At 43.2% G+C, this 25,335-nt stretch overlaps 2 protein-coding genes across 2 annotated transcripts in view; one reads left to right on the top strand and one right to left on the bottom strand.

Annotated features, from left to right (window-relative positions):
- The window catches only part of LOC311103435 (nuclear GTPase SLIP-GC-like), a 48,783-nt gene extending 38,435 nt beyond the window's left edge, over nt 1-10,348 (top strand). Inside the window, exons 17-21 of the mRNA XM_084145001.1 lie at nt 726-843; nt 1,429-1,537; nt 1,720-1,853; nt 4,088-4,172; nt 9,442-10,348. Coding sequence (XP_084001127.1) covers nt 726-843; nt 1,429-1,537; nt 1,720-1,853; nt 4,088-4,172; nt 9,442-9,524 — 529 coding nt within the window. The 3' untranslated portion in view covers nt 9,525-10,348. The remainder of the gene's footprint in view (nt 1-725; nt 844-1,428; nt 1,538-1,719; nt 1,854-4,087; nt 4,173-9,441) is intronic.
- Nucleotides 10,349-11,919: 1,571 nt separating this feature from the next.
- On the bottom strand, nt 11,920-25,087 carry LOC311103436 (centriolar coiled-coil protein of 110 kDa-like; the record flags this gene model as incomplete). The annotated part of the gene is made up of 13 exons (XM_084145002.1): nt 11,920-12,007; nt 12,184-12,243; nt 12,696-12,761; nt 12,967-13,037; nt 13,958-14,074; nt 14,159-14,260; nt 14,713-14,829; nt 15,061-15,170; nt 15,582-15,765; nt 16,592-16,713; nt 16,992-18,276; nt 20,397-20,525; nt 24,929-25,087. 13 exons carry the CDS (start codon nt 25,085-25,087, stop codon nt 11,920-11,922), a joined length of 2,610 nt encoding a protein of 869 aa, XP_084001128.1.
- Between the last annotated feature and the right edge of the window lie 248 nt (nt 25,088-25,335).

Here is a 25,335-nt window from a genome sequence, read left to right as displayed (position 1 = left end):
TGTTACTAATGGTTTTCTTTGAGACTGTGGTCCCAGCTCTCTTCAGGTCATTGACCAGGTCCTGCCGTGTAGTTCTGGGCTGATCCCTCACCATCCTCATGATCATTGATGCCCCACGAGGTGAGATCTTGCATGGAGCCCCAGACCGAGGGTGATTGACCGTGATCTTGAACTTCTTCCATTTTCTAATAATTGTGCCAACAGTTGTTGCCTTCTCACCAAGCTGCTTGCCTATTGTCCTGTAGCCCATCCCAGCCTTGTGCAGGTCTAGAATTTTATCCCTGATGTCCTTACACAGCTCTCTGGTCTTGGCCATTGTGGAGAGGTTGGAGTCTGTTTGATTGAGTGTGTGGACAGGTGTCTTTTATACAGGTAATGAGTTCAAACAGGTGCAGTTAATACAGGTAATGAGTGAAGAACAGGAGGGCTTCTTAAAGAAAAACTAACAGGTCTGTGAGAGCCGGAATTCTTACTGGTTGGTAGGTGATCAAATACTTATGTCATGCAATAAAATGCAAATTAATTACTTAAAAATCATACAATGTGATTTTCTGGATTTTTGTTTTAGATTCCGTCTCTCACAGTTGAAGTGTACCTATGATAAAACTTACAGACCTTTACATGCTTTGTAAGTAGGAAAACCTGCAAAATCAGCAGTGTATCAAATACTTGCTCTCCCCACTGTAGGTCCCGTATAGCTCTAATTAAAACATAATTTATTTCAGAAATCAAGGCAAGGACAGCTCAATCAATTATTTGATTGATAACTTCACCCTTGACACAAACCGCTTGGTTGAGAAGCACCCAGAAGTGTCACTGCATCTGACATTCCTCAAGACGGAGGTAGGGTGCGATATTTGTATTCACTCAAAACTACTGGAAAGGTTTAATTACAGCAAATAGGCTTTCATTTGTGCTATCATGTGAACTCCTTCGTCATGCCAAACATTTGTTTTGGATGACAAGGAGTGGCAAGAAGTGGCATGACTGCTAGGCTACTGTCATTTGGCCTAGAGACCTTATTCACCCTGAACGTGCTCCCCAAATATGGCTAGTGCGGTAAATAGTAAACCGTGGAGTCTTTAGAACGGGTAATGATGACAATGTGCTAACAGCTAATCTAATATACAGGTGACACTTCTTTAGGTTTTTTTGTGTTTTAAATTGAGCACTTTCTACCCCTTTAGAAAATGAACGTTAATCAATGAATAATGGCCACCGCATGAATACAGTCTATTTATTGGCCCTCAATTTGCCATCTGATCCTTTCCCCCCAGAGCATTTAGCAAAGCTTGTCAAATTGTAGTTACGTTGCTAGTGTGATGTTATGATGATTCATATTATTATTATTATTATTATAATTATTAGTCAAGAGAATCCAAATATAGTTAACGACAATGTTGTTGAATAATATTTTCTGTCTGAAAGGAAACCAAATTGAAGGCAAAACTAAAGATGGACATCCGTGAGAAGAAGAAAGAAATCTACAACATTCTCCCAAAGTCAATTAGTGACACAATGCGCCCATGCTATGAAAGTAGGTTTTGAGATTGATATTTAATAAGCTATACAATACTATTCATCTACAGTGCACAGAAACATTGACCTAGAATTGGGATAACATTTCGGATAACACATTTTTTCTACAATTTCATTAGCAGTATTTCAGTAGCAAATAAGGTCATACCATGGTTGTGAAATGTGCTGTCTGTATTTTAGGGGCAGCACAGTTAACGGGAACAGACAGTCTGGAGAATATGCGAAAGGAACTGAGGAATCACTTGAAGGAATCTAAGGGAGAAATGTTCAACAAGGCCAAGAAAGAGATGCTGGATCTCCTCAAAGAAATGAAGGTTTACCTCCCCCTTTATTTTACCATTCAGTGAAAATAACAAAGGAACATCTATAGCATCCTTAGTCACATAAGAGGTTCAGTTGTATAGCAGTTGATACTGTTGAGTTGATTCTTATGATTTTCTGTACCAAAAATAGAATTGGTGAAGAGTTTTTGTCCAGGATATGAGACAGCATTAGCAGCAGGGCTATTCAAATAGCCTGCAAGAACTGTCGTTTCTTTCAAATGATATCATTGATTGGCAAGAGAGTTCATTAAACTGGGTTTCCAGGTCTGAAGGAAGGAATGTCCTGTGGGCCTCCACGATTTGAACTTGAAATGCACTGATAGTCCTTGAGATGCCCTTGATTTTAGAGCAGGTGCTTACAATGTTTTTAGGGCAGTTTCTGGAACCAGCAAAGGAAAGGAAAAAAATGCAGGTTGATGTTTATGTCCATGAGTTTTGTCCTTGAGGCAGAACTGAGTCATTTCCCCTTAGACAGGCCAGCTACAAAGTCAAAACTGGCTATATTTTTAGTGACCAACTTTTTATTGTTAATTTTTTCTGTGAGGGGTTCAGATCGCAGACAGGCAATAATATTCAAAAAGTACATATACAAAGAAAGGAAAAACACTAGAGAAAAAAATTAATAAGCATTATTTGTCCTGTCTGTCCCATCTCCCCTTCTCAGTAGGTGCGACCCATTCTTATTCCACCCTCCCTCCCCATCTATATTGGCAATATTGTAAAAATTAAAGAGTTTTTAGTCTTAATTTAAGGTGAGGGTTAGGCATTAGGGTTAGTAGTAAGGATTGGCCAGTAATACATAACTTATGTTTGAATAAGAAAACCCTTAATTAATGCCTAATATATGACTAATAAGACACAATAAAGGCCTTATTAGTGACTTATATACACTACCATTCAAAAGTTTGGGGTCACTTAGAAATGTCCTTATTTTAGAAAGAAAAGCCATTCTTTTGTCCATTAAAATAACATCAAATTGATCAGAAATACAGTGTAGACATTGTTAATGTTGTAAATGGCTATTGTAGCTGGAAACGGCAGATTTTTAATGGAATATCTACATAGGCGTACAGAGGCCCATTATCAGCAACCATCAGTCCTGTGTTCCAATGGCATGTTGTTTGTTAATCCAAGTTTATCATTTTAAAAGGCTAATTGATCATTAGAAAACCCTTTTGCAATTATGTTAGCACAGCTGAAAACTGTTGTGCTGATTAAAGAAGCAATAAAACTGTCCTTCAGACTAGTTGAGTATCTGGAGCATCAGCAATTGTGGGTTCGATTACAGAATCAAAATGGCCCGAAACAAAGAACTTTCTTCTGAAACTCGTCAGTCTATTCTTGTTCTGAGACATGAAGACTATTCCATGCAAGAAATTGCCAAGAAACTGAAGATCTCGTACAACGCTGTGTACTACTCTCTTCACAGAACAGTGCAAACTGGCTCTAACCAGAATAGAAAGAGGAGTGGGAGGCCCCGGTGCACAACTGAGCAAGTGGACAAATACATTAGAGTGTCTAGTTTGAGAAACAGGCGCCTCACAGGTCCCCAACTGGCAGCTTCATTAAATAGTATCTGCAAAACACGTCTCAATGTCAACAGTGAAGAGGCGACTCCGAGATGCTGACCTTCTAGGCAGAGTTGCAAAGAAAAAGCCAAATCTCAGACTGCCCATCTTAATCTTTTCTTTTTATTGGCCAGTCTGAGATATGGCTTTTTCTTTGCAACTCTGCCTAGAAGGTCAGCATCCCGGAGTCGCCTCTTCACTGTTGGTGTTTTGCGGGTTCTATTTAACGAGGCTGCAAGTTGAGGACCTGTGAGGCGTCTGTTTCTCAAACTAGACACTCTGTAATCGAACCCACAATTGCTGATGCTCCAGACACTCAACTAGTCTCAAGAAGGCCAGTTTTATTGCTTCTTTAATCAGCACAACAGTTTTCAGCTGTGCTAACATAATTGCAAAAGGGTTTTCTAATGATCAATTAGCCTTTTAAAATGATAAACTTGGATTAGCAAACACAACGTGCCATTGGAACACAGGACTGTTGGTTGCTGATAATGGGCCTCTGTACGTCTATCTACACTGTATTTCAAGGAATTTTCTACGTGACCCCAAACTTTTGAACGGTAGTGTACGCTCTTATGAACTGCAAATATGTGGCTAATGTGTGTACCTTAAAATAATGTGTTACCAAAAATCTAAAACCTTTCTGTCCTAAATCAGAAACACATTGTGGAAGAGCTGGAGCATGATTTACAAGAATCCATGAACCAGTCACTCAAGACACATAACAGCTTGCTCGTCCCAGGTAAATGGAAGAGAACATTGTGGGATATAACAACCATATTCAGTGCATTCGGAAAGTATTCAGATCCCTTGATATTTTTTTAATAGATTTTTTTTAAATCCTCATCAATCTACACACAATACCCCATAATGACAAAGCGAAAACAGGTTTTTAGAAATTCTTGCAAATTAATTAAATATTAAAAACAAAAATACCTTATTTACATAAGTATTCAGACCCTTTGCTATGAGACTCAAAATTGAGCTCAGGTGCATCCTGTTTCCATTGATCATCCTTGAGATGGTTCTACAACTGGATTGGAGTCCACCTGTGGTAAATCCAATTGATTGGACATAATTTGGAAAGGCACACATCTGTCTATACAAGGTCCCACAGTTGACAGTGCATGTCAGAGCAAAAACCAAGCCATGAGGTCAAAGGAATTGTCCGTAGAGCTCAGAGACAGGATTATGTTGAGGCACAGGTCTGGGGAAGGGTACCAAAACATTTCTGCAGCATTGAAGGTCCCCAAGGTCCACACAGTGGCCTCCATTATTCTTAAATGGAAGAAGTTTGGAACCACCAAGACTCTTTCTAGAGCTGGCCGCCCGGCCAACCTGAGCAATCGGGGGAGAAGGGCCTTGGTCAGGCAGGTGACCAAGAACCCGATGGTCGCTCTGAATGAGCTCCAGAGTTCCTCTGTGGAGATGGGAGAACTTTCCAGAAGGACAACCATCTCTGCAGCACCCCACCAATCAGGCCTTTATGTTACGAGTGGCCAGACGGAAGCCACTCCTCAGTAAAAGGCACATTACAGCCCAATTGGAGTTTGCCAAAAGGCACCTAAAGGACTCAGACCATGAGAAACAAGATTCTCTGGTCTGATGAAACCAAGATTGAACTCTTTGCCCTGAATGCCAAGTGCCACGTCTGGGGGAAACCTGGCACCATCTCTACAGAGAAGCATGGTGGTGGCAGCAGCATGCTGTGGGGATGTTTTTCAGCAGCAGGGACTGGGAGACTAGTCAGGATCGAGGGAAAGATGAACGGAGCAAAATACAGAGCGATCCTTGATGAAAACCTGCTCCAGAGCTCTCAGGACCTCAGACTAGGGCGAAGGTTCACCTTCCAACAGGACAAAGACCCTAAGCACACAGCCAAGACAACGCAGGAGTGGCTTCGGGACAAGTCTCTGAACCCGATCTAACATCTCTGGGAGACCTGAAAATAGCTGTGCAGCGATGCTCCCCATCCAACCTGACAGAGCTTGAGAGGATCTGCAGAAAAGAATGGGAGAAACTCCCCAAATACAGGTGTGCCAAGCTTGTAGCGTCATACCCAAGAGGACTCGAGGCTGTAATTGCTGCCAAAGGTGCTTCAACAAAGTACTGAGTAAAGGGTCTGAATACAAAGGTGAATGTGACATTTCTAAAAACCTGTTTTTGCTTTTTCATTGTGGGGTATATTCTGTGTAGATTCTATGAGGAAAAACAACAATTTATTCAATTTTAGAATAAGGCTGTAACGTAACAACATTTTGAAAAAGTGAAGGGGTCTGAATACTTTCCAAATGTACTGTACAGGATTAATATGTAGTTTGGGTCCTTGATGCTGATTGTCTGAAACAGAATTTCAGCAGTGTGTATATCAGACTTGATACCACAGGTATGACGCAAAATACATGATTACTGTTCTATTTGTGTTAGTAACCAGTTCATTATAGCAATAAAGCACCACAGAGGTTTGTGGTATGTGGCCAATATACCACGGCTAAGGACTGTATCCAGGCACTGCAAATTGCGTTGTGCACAAGAACAGCCCTTTGCCGTGGTAGATTGGCCAATATTCCACACCCCCTCTGGCCTTATTGCTTAATTGTTCAATCAGCCAATCAAACTTTCCAAGAATTGAAGATCATTGAATTGAAGATAATTGATAAACAAAGGGATTCATTTGAACTGCTGCTTAAATCAGTAAATGCAGACATTAGATGTGTCACTGAAACATGGGCCCACGAAAATATCCCAGATGAATCTCTGTTCATACAAGACTATCAGCTCTTCAGAAATGACAGGTCCAGAGAGCGGATGAGAAGAGGGGGCGTGGCTATGTATGTGAATCACAGTATGCAGGCAAAGAGAAGAACTGACCTAGAGAAAGAGGAGTTTGAGTGTATCTGGCTTCAGCTTCGTCCTAAACCACTCCCCAGCTCAGTTTCATCTCTGGTAGTGGAAGTACTCTAACATCCACCATGGGCAAATGAGAAACTTCACCAGAACACTGTGGATTATCTCATAAACACCATCGATGTGATCAGGATGTCCTCTCCCCAAATGGATCTCATCCTGTGTGGAGACTTTAATCACCTGCCCATCAAGATGCTGAGGTGGAGATGTTCCGCTCCTGCATTCAAACTGCACTTGATGTATGCATGCCAATCAGAAATAAGAAAACAAAACCACTGGACAAGCCCTGAACAAATAAAGGCTGGATCAGGAAAAGACTGAAGACTTTCAACAGATGGGGGAAAACAATGAAATGGAGAAAATACAGAAACGATGGGGAAGCAAAGAAAAACTACTACAAAACTTAAATCCAGGACCTAAAGAAGAAAAACTCAACAAAGGACTGGGACTTCATTAACAAAGGACTGGGACTTCATTAACAAAGGACTGGAACTTCCTTAACAAAGGACTGGGACTTCATTAACAAAGGACTGGGACTTCATTAACAAAGGACTGGGACGAAAGAAAACATCAGGAGGTAGAATACAGTTCAAGGGAGTTGAAGACGACCACATGTTTTTAATGGCTTCTTTGCTGAGGCATGGACAAGCACCATATCTCTTGCCACCTTCCCTCTGCCCATGCCTACAAGGCAGGTTGAGTTGTGCAGCATTGACCAGATAAAGCAAGCTCTGACCAGACGTGTAAAGCATGTGGGCCTGATGGCATTCCAACCTTGCTACTAAAAGAGCATGCAGAAGATCTAGCCCCTGTCATCACATACATAGTTAACACCTCTGGCAGGGGACTGCTCCTGCTGCCTGGAAGACTGCCAATGTGTGTCCCATACCTACAGTCAAACCCAGGTACAACTTGATCCTTAGAAAAACCAGGAGAGCTACATCATGAAAAAACTCATGCCAACATTTCTCTCTGAGTGCACAAATCAGTATGCCTACCTTCCAAAGTCCAGCACTACTAATGCCCTTGTGAAAGCCACACACTACTGGCTGACAGCTACAGACTCCAGAAAAACCAACAATGGTGAGGTTGTTACTTGCTGACATGTCCAATGCCTTTGATCAAGTAGATCATGCAAAGCTCCTGCAACATCTGTCTGACATTGAACTGTGCCCAAGGTTAATAGCCTGGCTTCACAGCTACACCACAAGAAGAAGGCAGAGGGTGATGGTGAATGGCACATTTATGCCCCTCACCATATCTGTTTCTCCTTCACATGTCCACCCGAAAAGTTGTCTTCAGTGACACTCTGGACACTGGGTATGCAGACGTTGTAGAGCTGTCCCGAGCCATACCACTAACCAGTATCCAAGAGGACTGTGTACTCCTGAGTGGCGCAGTGGTCTAAGGCACTGCATTGCAGTGCTAACTGTGCCACTAGAGATCCTGGTTCGTATCCAGGCTCTGTCGCCGCCGGCCGCGACCGGGAGACTCATGGGCGGCGCACAATTGGCCCAGCGTCGTCCAGGGTAGGGGAGGGAATGGCCAGCAGGGATGTAGCTCAGTTGATAGAGCATGGTGTTTGCAACGCCAGGGTTGTGTGTTCGATTCCCACAGGGGACCAGTATACAAAAAAAAAAAAATATTCACTAACTGTAAGTCGCTCTGGATAAGAGCGTCTGCTAAATGACTAAAATGTAAATGTAAGGACACTTCCATGGTCTTGGAGACAAAGCAGCTGGAAGAGTGGGCCACATTCCCTGAATAGGGAAAAGTCTGTGGAAATTCGGATATGTTTTTCAAGAGACCCTCCACAACCTGCACCACTCATCCTAGTGTGACAGGAAGTAGCAGTGCTAACAACAACCAAGTATCTTGGTTTTCATCTAGACTAACCTCAGTGGTGACACATGTGGAGCAATCAGTGAGGAAGGCCTCAAAACACCTGCACTTTTTGACTGTTCTTGACAGAAATGGCCTACCCACTGAAGATCTGGTCACAGTATACACTACACTGGTCAGGCCTTGTCTGGAATATTGTGGAGTGCTGTTAGTTGGATGCAGTAAATAGCAGCAGGCCCAACTAGACAGGGTGCAGAGGAGGGCCCTGAGGATCATCTCCAGAGAAGGCATTGATGCTATGGACTGGCCCGCCCGTTCCCCAGACCTGAATCCAATTGAGCACATCTGGGATATCATGTCTCGCTCCATCCACCGACGCCACGTTGCACCACAGACTGTCCAGGAGTTGGCGGATGCTTTAGTCCAGGTCTGGGAGGAGATCCCTCAGGAGACCATCCGCCACCTCATCAGGAGCATGCCCAGGCGTTGTAGGGAGGTCATACAGGCACGTGGAGGCCACACACACTACTGAGCCTCATTTTGACTTGTTTTAAGGACATTACATCAAAGTTGGATCAGCCTGTAGTGTGGTTTTCCACTTTAATTTTGAGGGTGACTCCAAATCCAGACCTCCATGGGTTGATAAATTTGATTTCCATTGATAATTTTTGTGTGATTTTGTTGTCAGCACATTCAACTATGTAAAGAAAAAAGTATTTAATAAGATTATTTCATTCATTCAGATCTAGGATGTGTTGTTTAAGTGTTCCCTTAATTTTTTTGAGCAGTGTATTTTAAATGAGTGTTTTGCAGTTCTTAATCAAGTAAATTCTGCATTTCTTCAGTTTTATCTGTGAGCAAGAATAAGTAAACTCAAACTGAATAACTGTATGGGTTCTGTTGGATTTGTCATATTTGATCAAACTTGTCAAATATATATTTTGTACAATATGTTGTTTATTTATGTTATATCCAAAACATAAAATGGCTCCGGGGAATATAAACATCAAGACAAAATATTGAACTGCATGTTGTGTAGAGGCAAAACTCCCAATTCCAGTTTCATACTATACTACTTGTCAAACTATATATTTTTTACAGCCCAGTTTAAGCTGGTACTTATCTGGTGATTAATTAACTAAGAAACTAGCAACAGATACTTTCTGGTACTTACTGTACCTCAAAGAATTAGGGACAATTAAATACCTGGTACCAAATGGTACATAGTGAACATGTAAGCTTATGTCATTGCTTCTTTGCAGATGTCTCTGAGGAATATGAAGAGATGAAGAAGTGCTATGAGAAACTGCCCAGTAGCAGCAATGCAGCAACAACAACTGCCTGATCAAGAAAAGCCTGTCTAAGAGCACAGTCAATCTGGGATTTGCCAGCTAATTAGATAATCTTAATGATGTTTTTTGTCTCTATATATTTTCTCTTCTCTATCATAGCCTATTTGATATGCACCACTAACTTACCCAGCAGTACTATGCGTGTATGTTTAATATTAGTATTGTAAAGGTTATGGGTAGGAGTTACTGGATAATGATAAACGTTAGGATACATGTTAGGTTCAGCATGTTATTAATCTAGTATATTTGCTATACTCTATGTTAAGATATGTTCTTTGTCACATAGAATTTTAACTTTGTTATAGAGCAGTATTTCTCAAACTATTTTGTACTGGAAAGCCCATCGTTCTCATGCCTGAGGGACCGCTTACCAGTCACCTGTCAGCAACAAAGGGCCCGGTGCTGGTCCATGAACTGGATTTGAGAAATGTTTAACTCTGTTCTACTGTTTTTTACATAAATACTGTACAGTCATTGTCCATGAATATGGATAGGTACTGTATCTTTGTGTGATTTGTAACAATGTATGACATTTTATATTGTAGATGTTAACTTAATAATACATCTCGTTAGTCTTTATTACTGGACTCTACAACAGCATGGTGTGTATTCTTTTGATCATTAATTTCTGCTCACTCAATGTAATCTCCATCTTAGATTGAAATTTAAATGTTGCATGTCATGATTTTTCCTGCAATAAAGATTACTGCCACGGAATATATTCACTCACATGAATAGAACACAGTCATTTAAATATCATTATTTTATATAATTGGTCATTCTGAAATAAATACATCAAGCACAGGCTGTAAACAGGAAGAAAATTACAAAATGTTTTGTATTCAACACACAAATTACAAAGTAAATTCATCAAAGCGAGTCAACAACAACACCAGAAATCCGTCACTGCTACAAAAGGCCATGTATGGTGATGTAGTGCTGTTTAAGCAGATACATGAGCCAGTTATTAATATACAAAATCCCCTAGCAACTGACTCAGAGTCAGTATACAACTCTTTCACAGAATGACATATTAATGACATGTTAATGACACCTTAGTGTATGCTGTATCCCTCCCAGGATTGTCCTAGGTGGGATACATCAGCCCCTTGGTGGGGAAAGAAGACTTCCCTGGCTAACGTGCTTGTATGTACCACAAGCTCTCCTCTAACTGTGTACCACATGGGCCTGCGCATCAGCCAGGCTACAAGAAGACTGCTCTGAGAAAAGGATGTTATAGCTACTGCACACTGGTGAGTTACTTTGGTTTTCATTGTCAATGTTTTCTCTGTAAATCCTCTCATATACACTGGCAGGTTTCAGATATTCCAGATATCTCAGTCATGTTTGTTTGTGAAAGGCAGCTTCATTTATGTATGGGATATTCTAAATACTCTCCAGAGACATAGGCTTGTCTGTCAGCTACAGCTCAAACATGCCGGTTATCCGACCATCTGAAACCAAAGCATGATTCTATTGGGACAGTAAAATAAGACAATAGTACATTCAACTGTACATTTTCTCTCATTTGGCCGTGACGTTTCGCAGCAAAACACATTGATATTTTAAAATTGCACACATCACACACAAACCAATTTGAAATGTTACAGACTTCACACAAAGCAGAGTTCAGCACCATGTATTATAGGGACCCTTTAACTGAAAAATGATATTAGAAATAAATTGGTTTAAAATAGCTTTTTTTACATGGCAACTATCTGTGACTACCAGCAGCGTCATTTGACATTGTAATGGCTACTATAGCAAAGGTTAAAGCTATGTAATCACACAATAACTCTCTGAGGTGTGTCTGGAAAGGCCACCAGTGTGTTTTACAGTTAACACACCTCTCATTGTCTTATGTCAGATAGCGCCACGACTACGTTGAGGTTACGAGCGGAGGTGTGACGCCACCTGTCAGAAGACAATCCACACCCCTGACTAGTGAAATCTACTTCCTTTACTTTTGTCATGCTTCTTTGAGTCCATCTCCATACTACATATCCACTAAAGAATACCTCTAGCTGCAAAGTCTTTGCAAGTTAAGCAGCAAATATAGCTAGCTAGCAGCATTAATGCAGTAATTATCTTGGCACAAGAGTGCACAGCAGCATTCAAACCTAAGGAATACATGAACTGTTCATAAGTCTGTAATAGTAGAAAAATCTATGTAACTATAGTAACAATCTATTGGGTAGGGTGTGCCATGGACAGAGAGCACTGGCTGAACCATCAGAGGGAGGTTAGAGGGAGGTTAGAGGGACTAGTAGCATTGGTGGTGGTGGTGGTGGTGGTGGTCGAACCATAGTGGAATATGGGGCTGATAGAAGGCCCAGAGGTCAAGGGTCAGGGAGTGAGGGGTCATAGAGTGACTGAGGGAGGAACCTGTTAGCCCAGGGAATTCTGCTTCTTCAGGCTGTCTGAGCGCCTCACTCTGTCCTCCGGGGTCTTTCTATACCAGCTCCTGACAGACAGACAGACAGACAGACAGACAGACAGACAGACAGAGTGGAGGGGGAGAGATGGGGTGATTTTTATTAATTATAAATTCTAGTTGTATTATTACATTTTTATGAGTTAAGGAATGAAATAAGAAGGGAATTGAAATAAATAGAGGGGGAGAAGTAGAGACAGGTTGGAGACTGTACTCACCCCTGTCGGTTTAGCTGACCTGGGACTGAGGCATTCTGACCCTGACTTGGCTTCAGGATCCTGAGGGAGAGAGAGAGTGATGAGGAGAGAAAGACAGAAAGGAGAGATAGATAGTGTACCACTGACCTGTACTGACACCTAGAACACTTCCTTATCTGGAGGATAACTGTTTCATATGTACAGCTTTTTTTATATAGTATAGAAAGAAAGTAAGAGATGTGAAGTATAGGAGACAGTAAGAGATGTGAAGTGTAGGAGACAGTCAGAGATGTGAAGTATAGGAGACAGTAAGATATGTGAAGTATAGGAGACAGTAAGAGATGTGAAGTATAGGAGACAGTCAGAGATGTGAAGTATAGGAGACAGTAAGAGATGTGAAGTATAGGAGACAGTCAGAGATGTGAAGTATAGGAGACAGTAAGAGATGTGAAGTATAGGAGACAGTAAGAGATGTGAAGTATAGGAGACACTTATGTGCAGTCAGTAGGGGGCAGCACTGTTCTGTACTGTACCTGTTAGTGGGAGGGCTCTTTGGCTTCTGCTGTACTTTCCTGGCTTGTCCTGGAGACTCACCCACCCTGAGAGAACAGAACGATACACATCAGAATAATTATGATTTTATCTCAATAATGTCAGCCGAACATGAGTACATGAGTTCTCCTGACAGAAATATATTTGGGATATTTTATCATAGGCTGATCTCCTGGTACAAATTCAACTAAGCCATCTGGTTTGATTACAGATCCACCATCTAACCAGTCCCACAGGACTCCACCCCCTCACCTCTTCTTCCTGTCCAGTGACCTCTGTGTGGCAGCAGACAGAACTCTGTCCTTAGGGCTCCTGGCTTTCTCCTATGGACCACACACACACACACACACACACACACACACACACACACACACACACACACACACACATACAGTCAGTAGATTCTCAGATTCAGTTACACATCAGAATCATCAACAGTTTGTTTTAGGCCAGGGTCAGTGTGTTTTAGGCCAGGGTCAGTGTGTTTTAGGCCAGGGTCAGTATGTTTTAGGCCAGGGTCAGTGTGTTTTAGGCCAGGGTCAGTGTGTTTTAGGCCAGGGTCAGTGTGTTTTAGGCCAGGATCAGTGTGTTTTAGGCCAGGGTCATATGTTTTAGGCCAGGGTCAGTGTGTTTTAGGCCAGGGTCAGTGTGTTTTAGGCCAGGGTCAGTGTGTTTTAGGCCAGGGTCAGTGTGTTTTAGGCCAGGGTCAGTATGTTTTAGGCCAGGGTTAGTGTGTTTTAGGCCAGGGTCAGTGTGTTTTAAGCCAGGGTCAGTGTGTTTTAGGCCAGGGTCAGTGTGTTTTAGGCCAGGGTCAGTGTGTTTTAGGCCAGGGTCAGTGTGTTTTAGGCCAGGGTCAGTGTGTTTTAGGCCAGGGTCAGTATGTTTTAGGCCAGGGTCAGTATGTTTTAGGCAATGGTCAGACAGAGATTGTGACAGATGAATCAACGTTTTTTCATGGGGCTCATACGTTGATGGACAACAGAGAGAAAGGAGAGTTTTTATGTATGTTTTTGTACACCAAAAGTTTAACTCTTTGACAGATGAAATCGAACATTTTCATTTCAAGAGTTTCTTTCCAAAACGCTATACATCCATTTTCACAAATGACAGACATGTATTTGTTTGAAATCTCACTTGATAGTTTCATTTCAGAGAAAAATAATCTGACAGTTAAAAGTCCCAACCAGTGTGTTGTGGTTGGTCTAAGTCTGTGATTGAAAGGTGAAATGTCCAGTCAGGTTACCATTTCTCTTAGCTTCTTCTCTGTGCGGACCTCTCTGTCCAGCTGCAGCAGAGCTAGCCTCTCCTCCAGGGGCATCTCAAAGAAGATGTCATGGACGTCATATTGAGCTGCACGCAACTGATGGAGAGGACACACACAATATAATCAATACTCGTAGTCATCCGGTTCCAATTTCTGTGTCTCTCTCTCTCTCTGTGTTACCTGTGCCCTGACTCTCTCCTGCAGAGACAGGTCCTGTGCTGAGATGGATCCTCTCTTCTGTGGAGCTTCAGTCTGGAATGAGCGGATGAACTCTTGTGTGTCCTAAAACCATACACACACACAGATGTAAAAATGGTACCATTTAAATGATTAATTATTCATTATTGTCTTTAAATCAGTCAGTCCAATATGATTGTGTTTCAGTTCCATTATGATTCAGTTGCTATTACCCTACATAACTGTACTGTTTTCTTTTCTTTTATTTTATTTTTTTACCTTTATTTAAATAGGCAAGTCAGTTAAGAACAAATTCTTATTTACAATGACGGCCTACACCGGCCAAACCCGGACGACGCTGGGCCAATTGTGCGCCGCCCTATGGGACTCCCAATCACGGGCGGTTGTGATACAGCCTGGAATCGAACCAGGGGGTCTGTAGTGACGCCTCAAGCACTGAGATGCAGTGACTTAGACCGCTGCGCCACTCGGTAACTATAGTTACTATACATCTACATTGTGTATACATGTGTGTGCAGATATGAGAGTGCTCTCACCTGAATGGTCTGGCGCAGCTGTTTGACCTTCTCTGTCTGGAGCAGTCTGCGGGTGAGGAACCCACGACTGATGGCTCCCAGATGACACAGCGCCCTCTGCTGTTCAATTGTCACAACCTGAGTGAGGAGCAGTAGAACATTCCAGGAATAGACACATGGAAATCAACTTACACACACACACACTCAAGAGAAGATTGTATTATATGAAATATATTATATTACAAAACAATGAAACACACATATACATAGAACATGATTCTGGAAATGGAAACACAAGAGGGAGCACCAACAGTTGGGACCACACACATATATGTAGAAGCACATGCATACACACACACACACACGCACCTGACTGAGCCTTCCCCGGGGCTTGCTGGCCCCCCAGGTGGGCCCCCACAGGTAGACAGGAGGCTGCATGGAGGGAGAGGGAGCACTGGAGCTCGATGGAGAGGTGAAATCTAGAGAGAGAGTGGAAAGAGAGCTTTTACACATTACGTTCATTCAGAAACAGGCAAACAAGCAATAAACAATTTACTTTGCCAAGATGGCTTTACATATCTGAGACCTACAGCGGAACCATTGTTGCAGTATATGCATTTATTGTGTAAACAGTTCGGTTGGTATTTTATTGATTAATTTGCACATTAAAAAAACAATACAATATGAAGATGAGAATTAAAAGACAAAATAAATGTACAAGTGGAGGAGAGGTTAAAACTAAAACACCCTAAGGGTTTTGTAAAGCACCTCTCTATTTCAAATAGTAATAGAAAAAGATAGTCATATCACCCAATGCTTCAACCCAAAGACATCTACAGAGGTAATGGTTTGTGTGTCTGAGTTATTCTTCCATGCCACAGTCCACCTACCCATGCTCTGTACACTGTGTCTAGGTGACCTATCAGCAGGACTCAGGGTGGGGCTAAGGCCAGGGCAGGAAGGGCTGAGGCCAGGGTAGATGTCACTCACAGATCTCCGGTCACGCCCATCGTCCCCACACAGGGGCCGGCCACACCCCTGCTCTCTCAGCCTCTTCTCCTTCTCATCCAGCTCCTAATAAAGACACAGAGAAACACACACACACACACACACACACACACACACAGGAGCGTTGTCCCGTGAAGGATGTGTAGCCTTGAGCACTGGACAGACAGTCACTTCTCTACAGCAGCCAAACAATAACACTTTGCAAATGCTAACATATTCAAACATGTAACTTAAAGCCACATTCCGGGTCCGGAGGTACTGATTTAAAAACACTTGTTTTGGTATACAGCTGAGGCTAGGGAAATGTAACCCCTCTCAAATTCCTACTAGTTAGTGCTCTAGACACAAGGACTGACAGGCCATGACATTTTAGTCATTTAGCAGACGCTCTTATCCAGAGCGACTTACAGTTAGTGAATACCTTCTTTTTTTTCTTTTCTTTTTTTATATTTGTATTCTTTTATACTGGCCCCCCGTGGGAAACAAACCCACAACCCTGGCGTTGCAAACGCCATGCTCTATCAACTGAGCTACATCCCTGCCGGCCATTCCCTCCCCTACCCTGGGCCAATTGTGCGCCGCCCATGTGTCTCCCGGTCGCGGCCGGCTGCAACAGAGCCTGGATTCGAACCAGGATCTCTAGTGGCACAGTTAGCACTGCCTTAGACCACTGCGCCACTCAGGAGTACAAGACATCCAAGAAACAGCTTCCCAAATCCCAGACTGTAGCTTTAAAGTTTCATTCTCTGTGTGACATTCTGTCTGCATATACTATATATAATATCACAAACTAGGAAGGAATGCACTGATAGTTATGGAAAAATAGTGACAAATGTTGGTTTTGCTACATTGAGTGGGGTCAACATCCCATGGTGTAGTTCCATGTCCTGACCTGACAGAGGCGCTGTTGTTCTCTCTCCTGTTCAGCCATGAGAAGAGACATCTGCAGGGCATGCTCCTCCTCCAGACGCCTCTTCATCTCCTCCAGAGCACTCACACGTCGCTGGGTCTCCTCTGAAACACACACACACACACACAAACACACATGAATGCACGCACGGATGCACACATACACGTGCACAAACCACACACACAAGCATGAACGCACACACACAATTATTTTAAAAAATTGTCAATGCTTGCACGAAAAGTAGTGGACTTTATATTCAAAACAAATTAATCACAGAGAACAGACTGTCCTGTATAGTCTTCTTCATAACACACACCATCTCTCTCTCTCTCTCGCTCTCTCTCTCTCTTTCGCTCTCTCGCTCTCTCGCTCTCTCTCTCACCTGTTTTACTGTCCTGCTCCTCTAGGGAAGAGCTGGGTGTGATCCGTCCATCATGGGGCCCCGGAGGCCCCTCAGGCTCCAGCCTCATCTTGATGTGACAAGGAGAGGGGTCAGGGGTCAAGGGCCTCACGTGGGGCCTTAGCAGCGCGGCCGAAGGGTTCTCCACCTCATAGGACTGGTTCAGGGGGACCGCGGGGCTCCTACGGCTGGGGGGCAAATGAGGCACTCCCCCCATGAAGCGCGGGAGCCTCTCCTGGCTGCGGTCCATACCAGGTCCCGAGGCAGAATGGGAGGAGTGGAGCTGGCTGTCTAGGGTGTGGCAGCGCCGGCGAGACCCAGAGCTGATGACGTCATGATGCCCAAGTGAACCGGGTCCGGAGGTACTGACTGAGCTGCAGCTCTTCTCCTGGACCTGGCTGGTGCCACACTGGCTGCTACGATGACTACTGCTACCGTCACTGACGCCTGACCCCTGATCCGGTGACCTCATCACCCCTGTCGCCATGACAACAGCGCTCTCCTGGTGCCTCCCCACTAGCCCTCTGGGGATGAGGTCGGCCGGGCCAATAGGGAAGGAGATCATGATGTTGCCAGTGGACACTGGGCGTGGTCGCCGGCGGTGGGGGCGGGGACTCATGCTGGGTTCGGGGCTGGGCAGGAGGGCGTAAGCGTCGGGGAGGCCAGACGAAAGGTAGCTAAACCGGGAGTCATATGGATTACACATAGCCTGGTACTGGGCTTGAGCTTGGACAGGATACTGGCTCTGGTGCGGGATGTGGGCCTGGGTCTGAGGTGGGCTTAGCGGACTGTGGCGCAGGCTGTACCCCTGTTCAGGTTTCATCTCTCCCTGAGGACTGCGGCTCTCGTTCTCCTTGTCAGAGAGGCTCTCTGCGGCCGGGGTGGTTGGAGTTACCCCGCCGATGACCTTTGTCCCCCTCTGGGCCTGCTCTCTCTCCACGTACTCCCTCGACCTTCTCAGAAGGCTCTGGAGACTCACATCCTGAACGCCCCCCATCTCTTCTTCTCCCCTCTCTACCTCCCACCTCCCCTCCTCTACCTGGTTCACTCTCTCCTCTGCTCTGTACACATTCAGGACTATGGGGGACTCAGGTTGAGGGGTGGTGGGCCGATCAGCTATGTGTAGCCCAACCACACCACCACCCCTGGGAAGCCCAGGGGAGTCTGTCACCAGGGTGTAGCCATTCACTGTCTCAGGTTTTGGGGAAAGGCAATATGGCGGAGTTGGTGGATCCATTTTACCCTCCATCTCTGGTACTTTGTCCACCTGTAGCCAGAGAGGCAGAGAGAAGAGGGGAATTAACACAAATAATCAGATATGGGCTGCGTCCGACAAAGCACCCTTTTCCCTTTGTAACATGCACTACTTTTGACCAGAGGTAGTGCACTTCATAGGGAATAGGGTGCTATTTAAGACTAACAATTATTATTACAATCTAGAATGAGAAAATTATAGGTTAAAGTCAGGTCAGTTGTTGGCTGTTTACTCCCTCTACATCAGACACTTGATTGATCTACTGTACACAGTGTTCTCAACAGGCTGGGCAGTCCCATTTCCCTCAAGTGTTTGAGGACAAGAAGATAAGATTTAAGATTTCTTTCCTCTTGTTCGGAAACAAGTCAAAGTTGTTTCACTTCAAGTCATTGAGCAACTGAAGTGGAATCTGTGTTGTTGAAATAGCCGACCACCTAGTCTTCTTGATATGTTTTACAGTCGACTTTAGGGAGACAGGTAAAAATAGCATTGCCTAGTGAGTCCCCCGACTGGTATTTAAGGTTGTGTGGCTAGTGCAGTGTTACATTAGAAACTTCAGATCATGAGTTAAGGTAATGTACTACATTTTAGGGATGACAAAGGGCTGAAGACTATTCTAAAATAAACTAATATAGTACATATATACATACACGTGGCGAGCTAATGAAGTTCCTTCATGAGTCTTATCGTAATAAAGGCAACTCTTGAATGGAAACAAATCATGACTGTTTTTATAGAATAGTCTTCAGCCCTTAATTTACTGTCTGTTGTTAGGGAGGTCTATTCAAGCAGCTGAAACAAGGTACATTTAAATACAGACTCCTGAAGGGCTGGGTTTTCCAACACCTTCGTCGCTAAAGTTATTTACATACATATCATTTAACATTTAACATTTTAGTCATTTAGCAGACGGTCTTATGCAGAGCAACTTACAGTTAGTGCATTCATCTTAAGGTAACTAGGTGAGACAACCACCTCTCACAGTCATAGTAAGTCAAACTTTTCCTCAATGAAGCGGCTATCAGCAAAATCAGTGCTAGTAAGAAAACACAAGTCAAGTGAACTCTGGAAGACCCAGACTCATGCCACTCGTAAAACAGCAAAGCTCTTCATTTGGCACATTTGTTCACGCATAGAACATTGACCGTCAAAGGTCAAAGGTGTCCCTCTCTCGCGGCTACTATTTTAGCTCCGAAGGATTTGGGAAACGTTTTGGAAACGTTTGGGAAATGGTTGGAAAACGTTTAAAGTTTCAAGTTTTAATGTCACATGCACAAGTACAGTGAAATGCCTCTCTTGCAAGCTCTAACCCCAACAATGCAGTAATCAATAACAATGTATTACTAAAAATAACAAGGTAGAACAAAAACACATAAGATATAAAAATAAGAAGAACAGGATAAAGTAAGTAAGCATCCTATATACAGGGTCTGTTCCAGTACCATATTTACAATGTGCAGGGATGCTGGATCTATAGAGGTAGATATGTATAGGTGTAAGGTGACTAGGCATCAGGATATATGATAAACAGAGTAGCAGCAGCGTATATGATGATTGGATGTGAGTGGGTGTGTGTAGAGTCATTATAAATGTGTGTGCATATTATGTGTGAGCAAAAGATGGAGTGATTGTTTGTATGTGTGTTGGAGTATCAGTGTGTGTAGTGTGTAGGGTCCTGTGAGTGTGCATAAATCAACTCAGATAGTCTGTGTAGCCATTTTGTTAGATACAGTATTTAGTTAACTATATAGCAGTCTTATGGCATGGGGATAGAAGCTGTTCAGGAGCCTGTTGGTGTCAGACTTGATGCACCGGTACCGCTTGCCATGCAGAGGCAGAGAGAACAGTCTATGGCAGGGTTTCCCTAGGTGGCGGCCCGCAGGTGGTTGTATTTGTCCCCCCTAGTTTTCTGAGCAAAAACAAATGTAATACAAATAAAATGTTCTTGTTGAATTTTCATTGTTGGACATAGAAAACTGTAAAAACACAAGGAACTCAGCTCCAAGTGATTTTAATTTGGGAAATCTGTTCGACTCAAGAAAAAAATCGGCCTGCGGCTGAATCTAGTTGATGATCCCTGGTTTATGGCTTGGGTGGTTGAAGTCTTTGGGAAATGGTTGTATGAGACTGACCTGAGCATTGTCCAGGATGTCCTGAACCCTGGCCAGCAGGCTGCTGCTGCGTAGTGTCTGTCTGTCCACCTCCAGCTGGGCAGCCCTCTGTCTGTACTGGGACATCTCCCTTCGCTGCTCCACACTCAGCTGAGGATGGATCACAATAAACACACACAGTCAGAGAGACACACACATACATAGTCAGATAAAGACAAACAGACAGACAGGCGCACATGCACCCACACACATTCTCCCCTGGGTCTCTCGGAATCCATGTGACAATGTTTATATTACACTCTTAGAAAAGAAGGTGCTATCTAGAACCTTAAAGGATTCTTCGACTGTCCCCTTAGGAGAACCCTTTGAAGAACCCTTTTTGGTTGCAGGCAGGACCCTTTTGGGTTCCATATGGAACCCTTTCTACAGAGGGTTCTACATAGAACCCAAAAGGATTCTACCTGGAACCCAAATGGGTTCTACCTGGAACCAAAAAAGGGTTCTCCTATGGGGACAGCTGAATAACCCTTTTGGAACCTTTTTTTCTACGAGTGTAGGCTACTTCTTCCTCAGAACACAATGGTCCAGTTCTGGAATGTGGGACAGAAACAGAGTAGGCCTAATAACCTTCCCTCTCATCAGCTCTCAAACCTCCGTCTCTCCCTCTCCCTCTCCCTCTCTCTCTCTCTCTCTCTCTCTCTCTCTCTCTCTCTCTCTCTCTCTCTCTCTCTCTCTCTCTCTCTCTCTCTCTCTCTCTCTCTCTTCAATTTCAATTCAATTTAAGGGGCTTTATTGGCATGGGAAACATATGTTTACATTGCCAAAGCAAGTGAAATAGATAATAAACAAAAGTTAAATCAACAATAAAAATGTACAGTAAACATTACACTCACAAAAGTTCCAAAGGAATAAAGACATTTCAAATGTCATATTATGTATATATACAGTGTTGTAACGTGGAAATAGTTAAAGTACAAAAGGGGAAATAAATAAACATAAATATGGGTTGTATTTACAATGGTGTTTGTTCTTCACTGCTGCCCTTTTCTTGTGGCAACAGGTCACAAATCTTGCTGCTGTGATGGCACACTGTGGTATTTCACCCAATAGATATGGGAGTTTATCAAAATTGGATTTGTTTTCAAATTCTTGGTGGGTCTGTGTAATCTGAGGGAAGTATGTGTCTCTAATATGGTTAGGAAGTGCAGCTCAGTTTCCACCTCATCTCCTGCACACGTACGCACAGATACACAAACACAAACCCACACTGCATGCACAAACACACACCCTTCTCTATCCCCCCTCTCACAAACATTTCCTTCACACAGCTCCTCCCAGTAAACTTAATCAGGCAGCAGTCAGACAACATGGATCCTCCTGATATGAATCAACCTAGTTGTTCTTCCATGTCAACAACCCCCCCCCCCCCTCTCTCCCCTTGACAGCTGATCCGATTGGGACAAGTAACGTCTTAGGGAACGTCATGATGTGTCAAATCGGAGGGCCTGTTGTCTGGACCTCTGGCAGTCTCTATGGGGGTGCCACAGGGTTCAATTCTCGGGCAGACTCTATTCTCTGTGTATATCAATGATGTCGCTCTTGCTGCTGGTGACTCTCAGATCCACCTCTACGCAGGCGACACCATTTTGTACACATCTGGCCCTTCATTGGACACTGTGTTAACAAACCTCCAAACGAGCTTCAATGCCATACAACACTCCTTCCGTAGCCTCCAACTGCTCTTAAACGCTAGTAAAACTAAATGCATGCTCTTCAATAGAACTCTGCTTGCACCCGCCCGCCCGACTAGAATCACTACTCTCGGCGGGTCTGACTTAGAATATGTGGACAACTACAAATACCTAGGTGTCTGGTTAGACCGTAAACTCTCCTTCCAGACTCACATTAAGCATCTCCAATCCAAAGTTAAATCTAGAATCGGCTTCCTATTTCGCAACAAAGCCTCCTTCACTCATGCTGCCAAACATGCCCTCGTAAAAATGACTATCCTACCAATCCTTGACTTCGGCGATGTCATTTACAAAATAGCCTCCAACACTCTACTCAGCAAATTGGATGTAGTCTATCACAGTGCCATCCGTTTTGTCACCAAAGCCCCATATACTACACACCATTGTGACCTGTACGCTCTCGTTGGCTGGCCCTCACTACATATTCGTCGCCAAACCCACTGGCTCCAGGTCATCTATAAATCACTGCTAGGCAAATCCCTGCCTTATCTTAGCTCATTGGTCACCATAGCAACACCCACCAGTAGTATGCGCTCCAGCAGGTATATCTCACTGGTCATCTCCAAAGCCAACACCTCCTTTGGCCGCCATTCCTTCCAGTTCTCTGCTGCCAATGACTGGAACGAGCTGCAAAAATCTCTGAAGCTGGAGACTCTTATCTCCCTCACTAACTTTAAGCATCAGTTGTCAGAGCAGCTTACCGATCACTGCACCTGTACACAGCCCATCTGTAATTAGCCCACCCAACTACCTCATCCCCATATTGTTATTTATTTTGCTCATTTGCACCCCAGTATCTCTATTTGCACATCATTTTCTGCACATCTATCACTCCAGTATTAATACTAAATTGTAATTATTTTGCACCATGGCCTATTTATTGCCTTACCTCCATAACTTACTACATTTGCACATACTGTATATAGATTTTCTATTGTGTTATTGACTGTACGTTTTGTTTATCCCATATGTAACTCTGTGTTGTTGTTGTTTTTATCGCACTGCTTTGCTTTATCTTGGCCAGGTCGCAGTTGTAAATGAGAACTTGTTCTCAACTGGCCTACCTGGTTAAATAAAGGTGAAATATTTTTTTTTTTTAATAATGCTCTCCCTGCCAGAGAGGGATACTTTTCCCAAAAAACTCTAATTTTATGAAGTGGTCATACATTGATTCAGACTGTCGCTAATATTGAGTTTTATTGGTAAGATATGCGTATCATATCCAGTGATGATTAAAAGGGCAATCTGCCGTTCCATCCATTTTTGGACTTGTAAATTAATTATATGTACCATTGTTTCTTGATGAGTATAACTCATAAAATGCCTCATGGGCTTAGTTCAACTGTAGTACCCCATCAGAACCCAAAATATAAGCTTGTTTTACTCCAATGTTTGTAAACAAAGTAAATATAAACGAACACTATTTAGCCTCAAAACATGATTAAAACTATAATATTTATATCATTGGTCAGCCTTGTCTGTCTATGAATTTGAGAGTGGTTTCATTTCTCAAGCCCCATCCCCCATCTTTTTACCAAAACAGGGGCAGGGAAAAGGCTTTGAACCGCTGATTGCCCCTTTAATACTCTGTGATTTAACAAAATAAACAATGATGTGTTTTTTATGGTGACTCTTTCTCAAAGACATGTGAATTACAAAATGGATAAGCCAGATATTTGGTGTGTGCGTGTGGGCATAATGGTGTGTGTGTGTGTCCACTCAATGCCCATTGCCCACAATGCTACATTGTAAACCAAAGGATCATTGCATTTGGTTACCATGCAACTTGAGAGTTACAAAACCCCAGACAGGAGAATACCCACACATACACAAACTCTCCTGGGGAACCATGTTGTTGTCATGGGAGAAAGCAAAGCCACCCCCATGACAACAAACTACGCTCACTGGGCTGAATCCTAATTGGATATAAGTATGCTTAACTTAACTGAAACATTTGTGCACATTTACTATTACCTTCACCTTTTATGCAAAGGTTGGAATTACATGCATGGATAATATCTATGGTTAGGATTTAGCCCACAATATATACAATGTACGTAAGGGGAAAAAAATATGTAAATGTTAATAATCAACAAGGGAACATGCATTCTATGGAAAATAATGAACAACGTGGATGGTGTGTTCCACAACGCACTAGCGGAGTGGAACTAACCTTCCAAGGAGTGGCATTATTTTTCTTAGAATGCATAGAGTCCCGAGTTGATTATCCCTTTTATGCCATGGCTATAATTGAACACATTTGCAGGTAGAAATGGGTTCAACATCCACTGAAGTAGCTAGCAAGTTTACTAGATAGCTACAGTAGTTGCTTTGGTAACCAAACAGACATCCTTGCTAGTTTAGCTAACCAAACCATCAGTCCTAGTTTGCTATTATGAAAATCGAATTCAACAATGCCAATAATGATTTCAATTCGACTTTTTCATTCAAAAGCAGCTCAAACATAGAGCTTGTAAGAATGAACTATAGCCATTGAATTCTACCGTGCTGATATACTGTTCGTTATAGGGAAATAATGCACGCTCTAGAATGCCTTTCAAGCCAATCAGAAATGAGTTTTCAACAATGCCATGGTATAAATCTACAGTACATCCAATGCTGGGGAGGAATTGGAAAAAAGACACTGTAATATCCTAGAATTCATGTTAAAATGATGTCACTTCAATACAACTCCATTCCCACGTTGCCCCCAATTCTACCCCTGACCTTATGTTACAGTATATATATATGTCTATACTGCTCTCCGCACCTTCTGCCCTTTCCCCCAGACTATCTCCTTACCAAGGGTGAGAGCACAGCCCTTCCATGGAAGTGGATGAAGGAGAGAGCTTCCACAAGACCAGGTGGCTCACAGCCTGCCTGCTGGCCCTGGCTCTTCCCCTGGCTCTCAGTCTGCAGTCTGGCCAGGCTCCGCAGGCAGAAGTCCTCATAACTCTCCATGTCCATGTTTGGCTCCAGCCTCTCAAAACTGCTGCTTACAACAGAGACACAGTCAGAAGAATAGTCATAAAACGGTACAGTATCCAACGAGAGAGGGTATTTCACAAGACACTGGAGGCAGGTGATCGAGCCTATAGGCTAAATGTCAACACAAGACGAAGCTCTGCTGTGTGTATGAACCATGAAGGGGTTAGGCACAATCTGCTATCAAGCTCTGAGCAACTGGAAGAGCGAGACAAATAAACACA

This window comes from Coregonus lavaretus (assembly GCF_964263955.1).
Source record: "Coregonus lavaretus genome assembly, chromosome: 28".
In the NCBI taxonomy this organism is placed as follows: domain Eukaryota; kingdom Metazoa; phylum Chordata; class Actinopteri; order Salmoniformes; family Salmonidae; genus Coregonus; species Coregonus lavaretus.
This window is presented reverse-complemented; position numbering and strand designations above follow the sequence as displayed.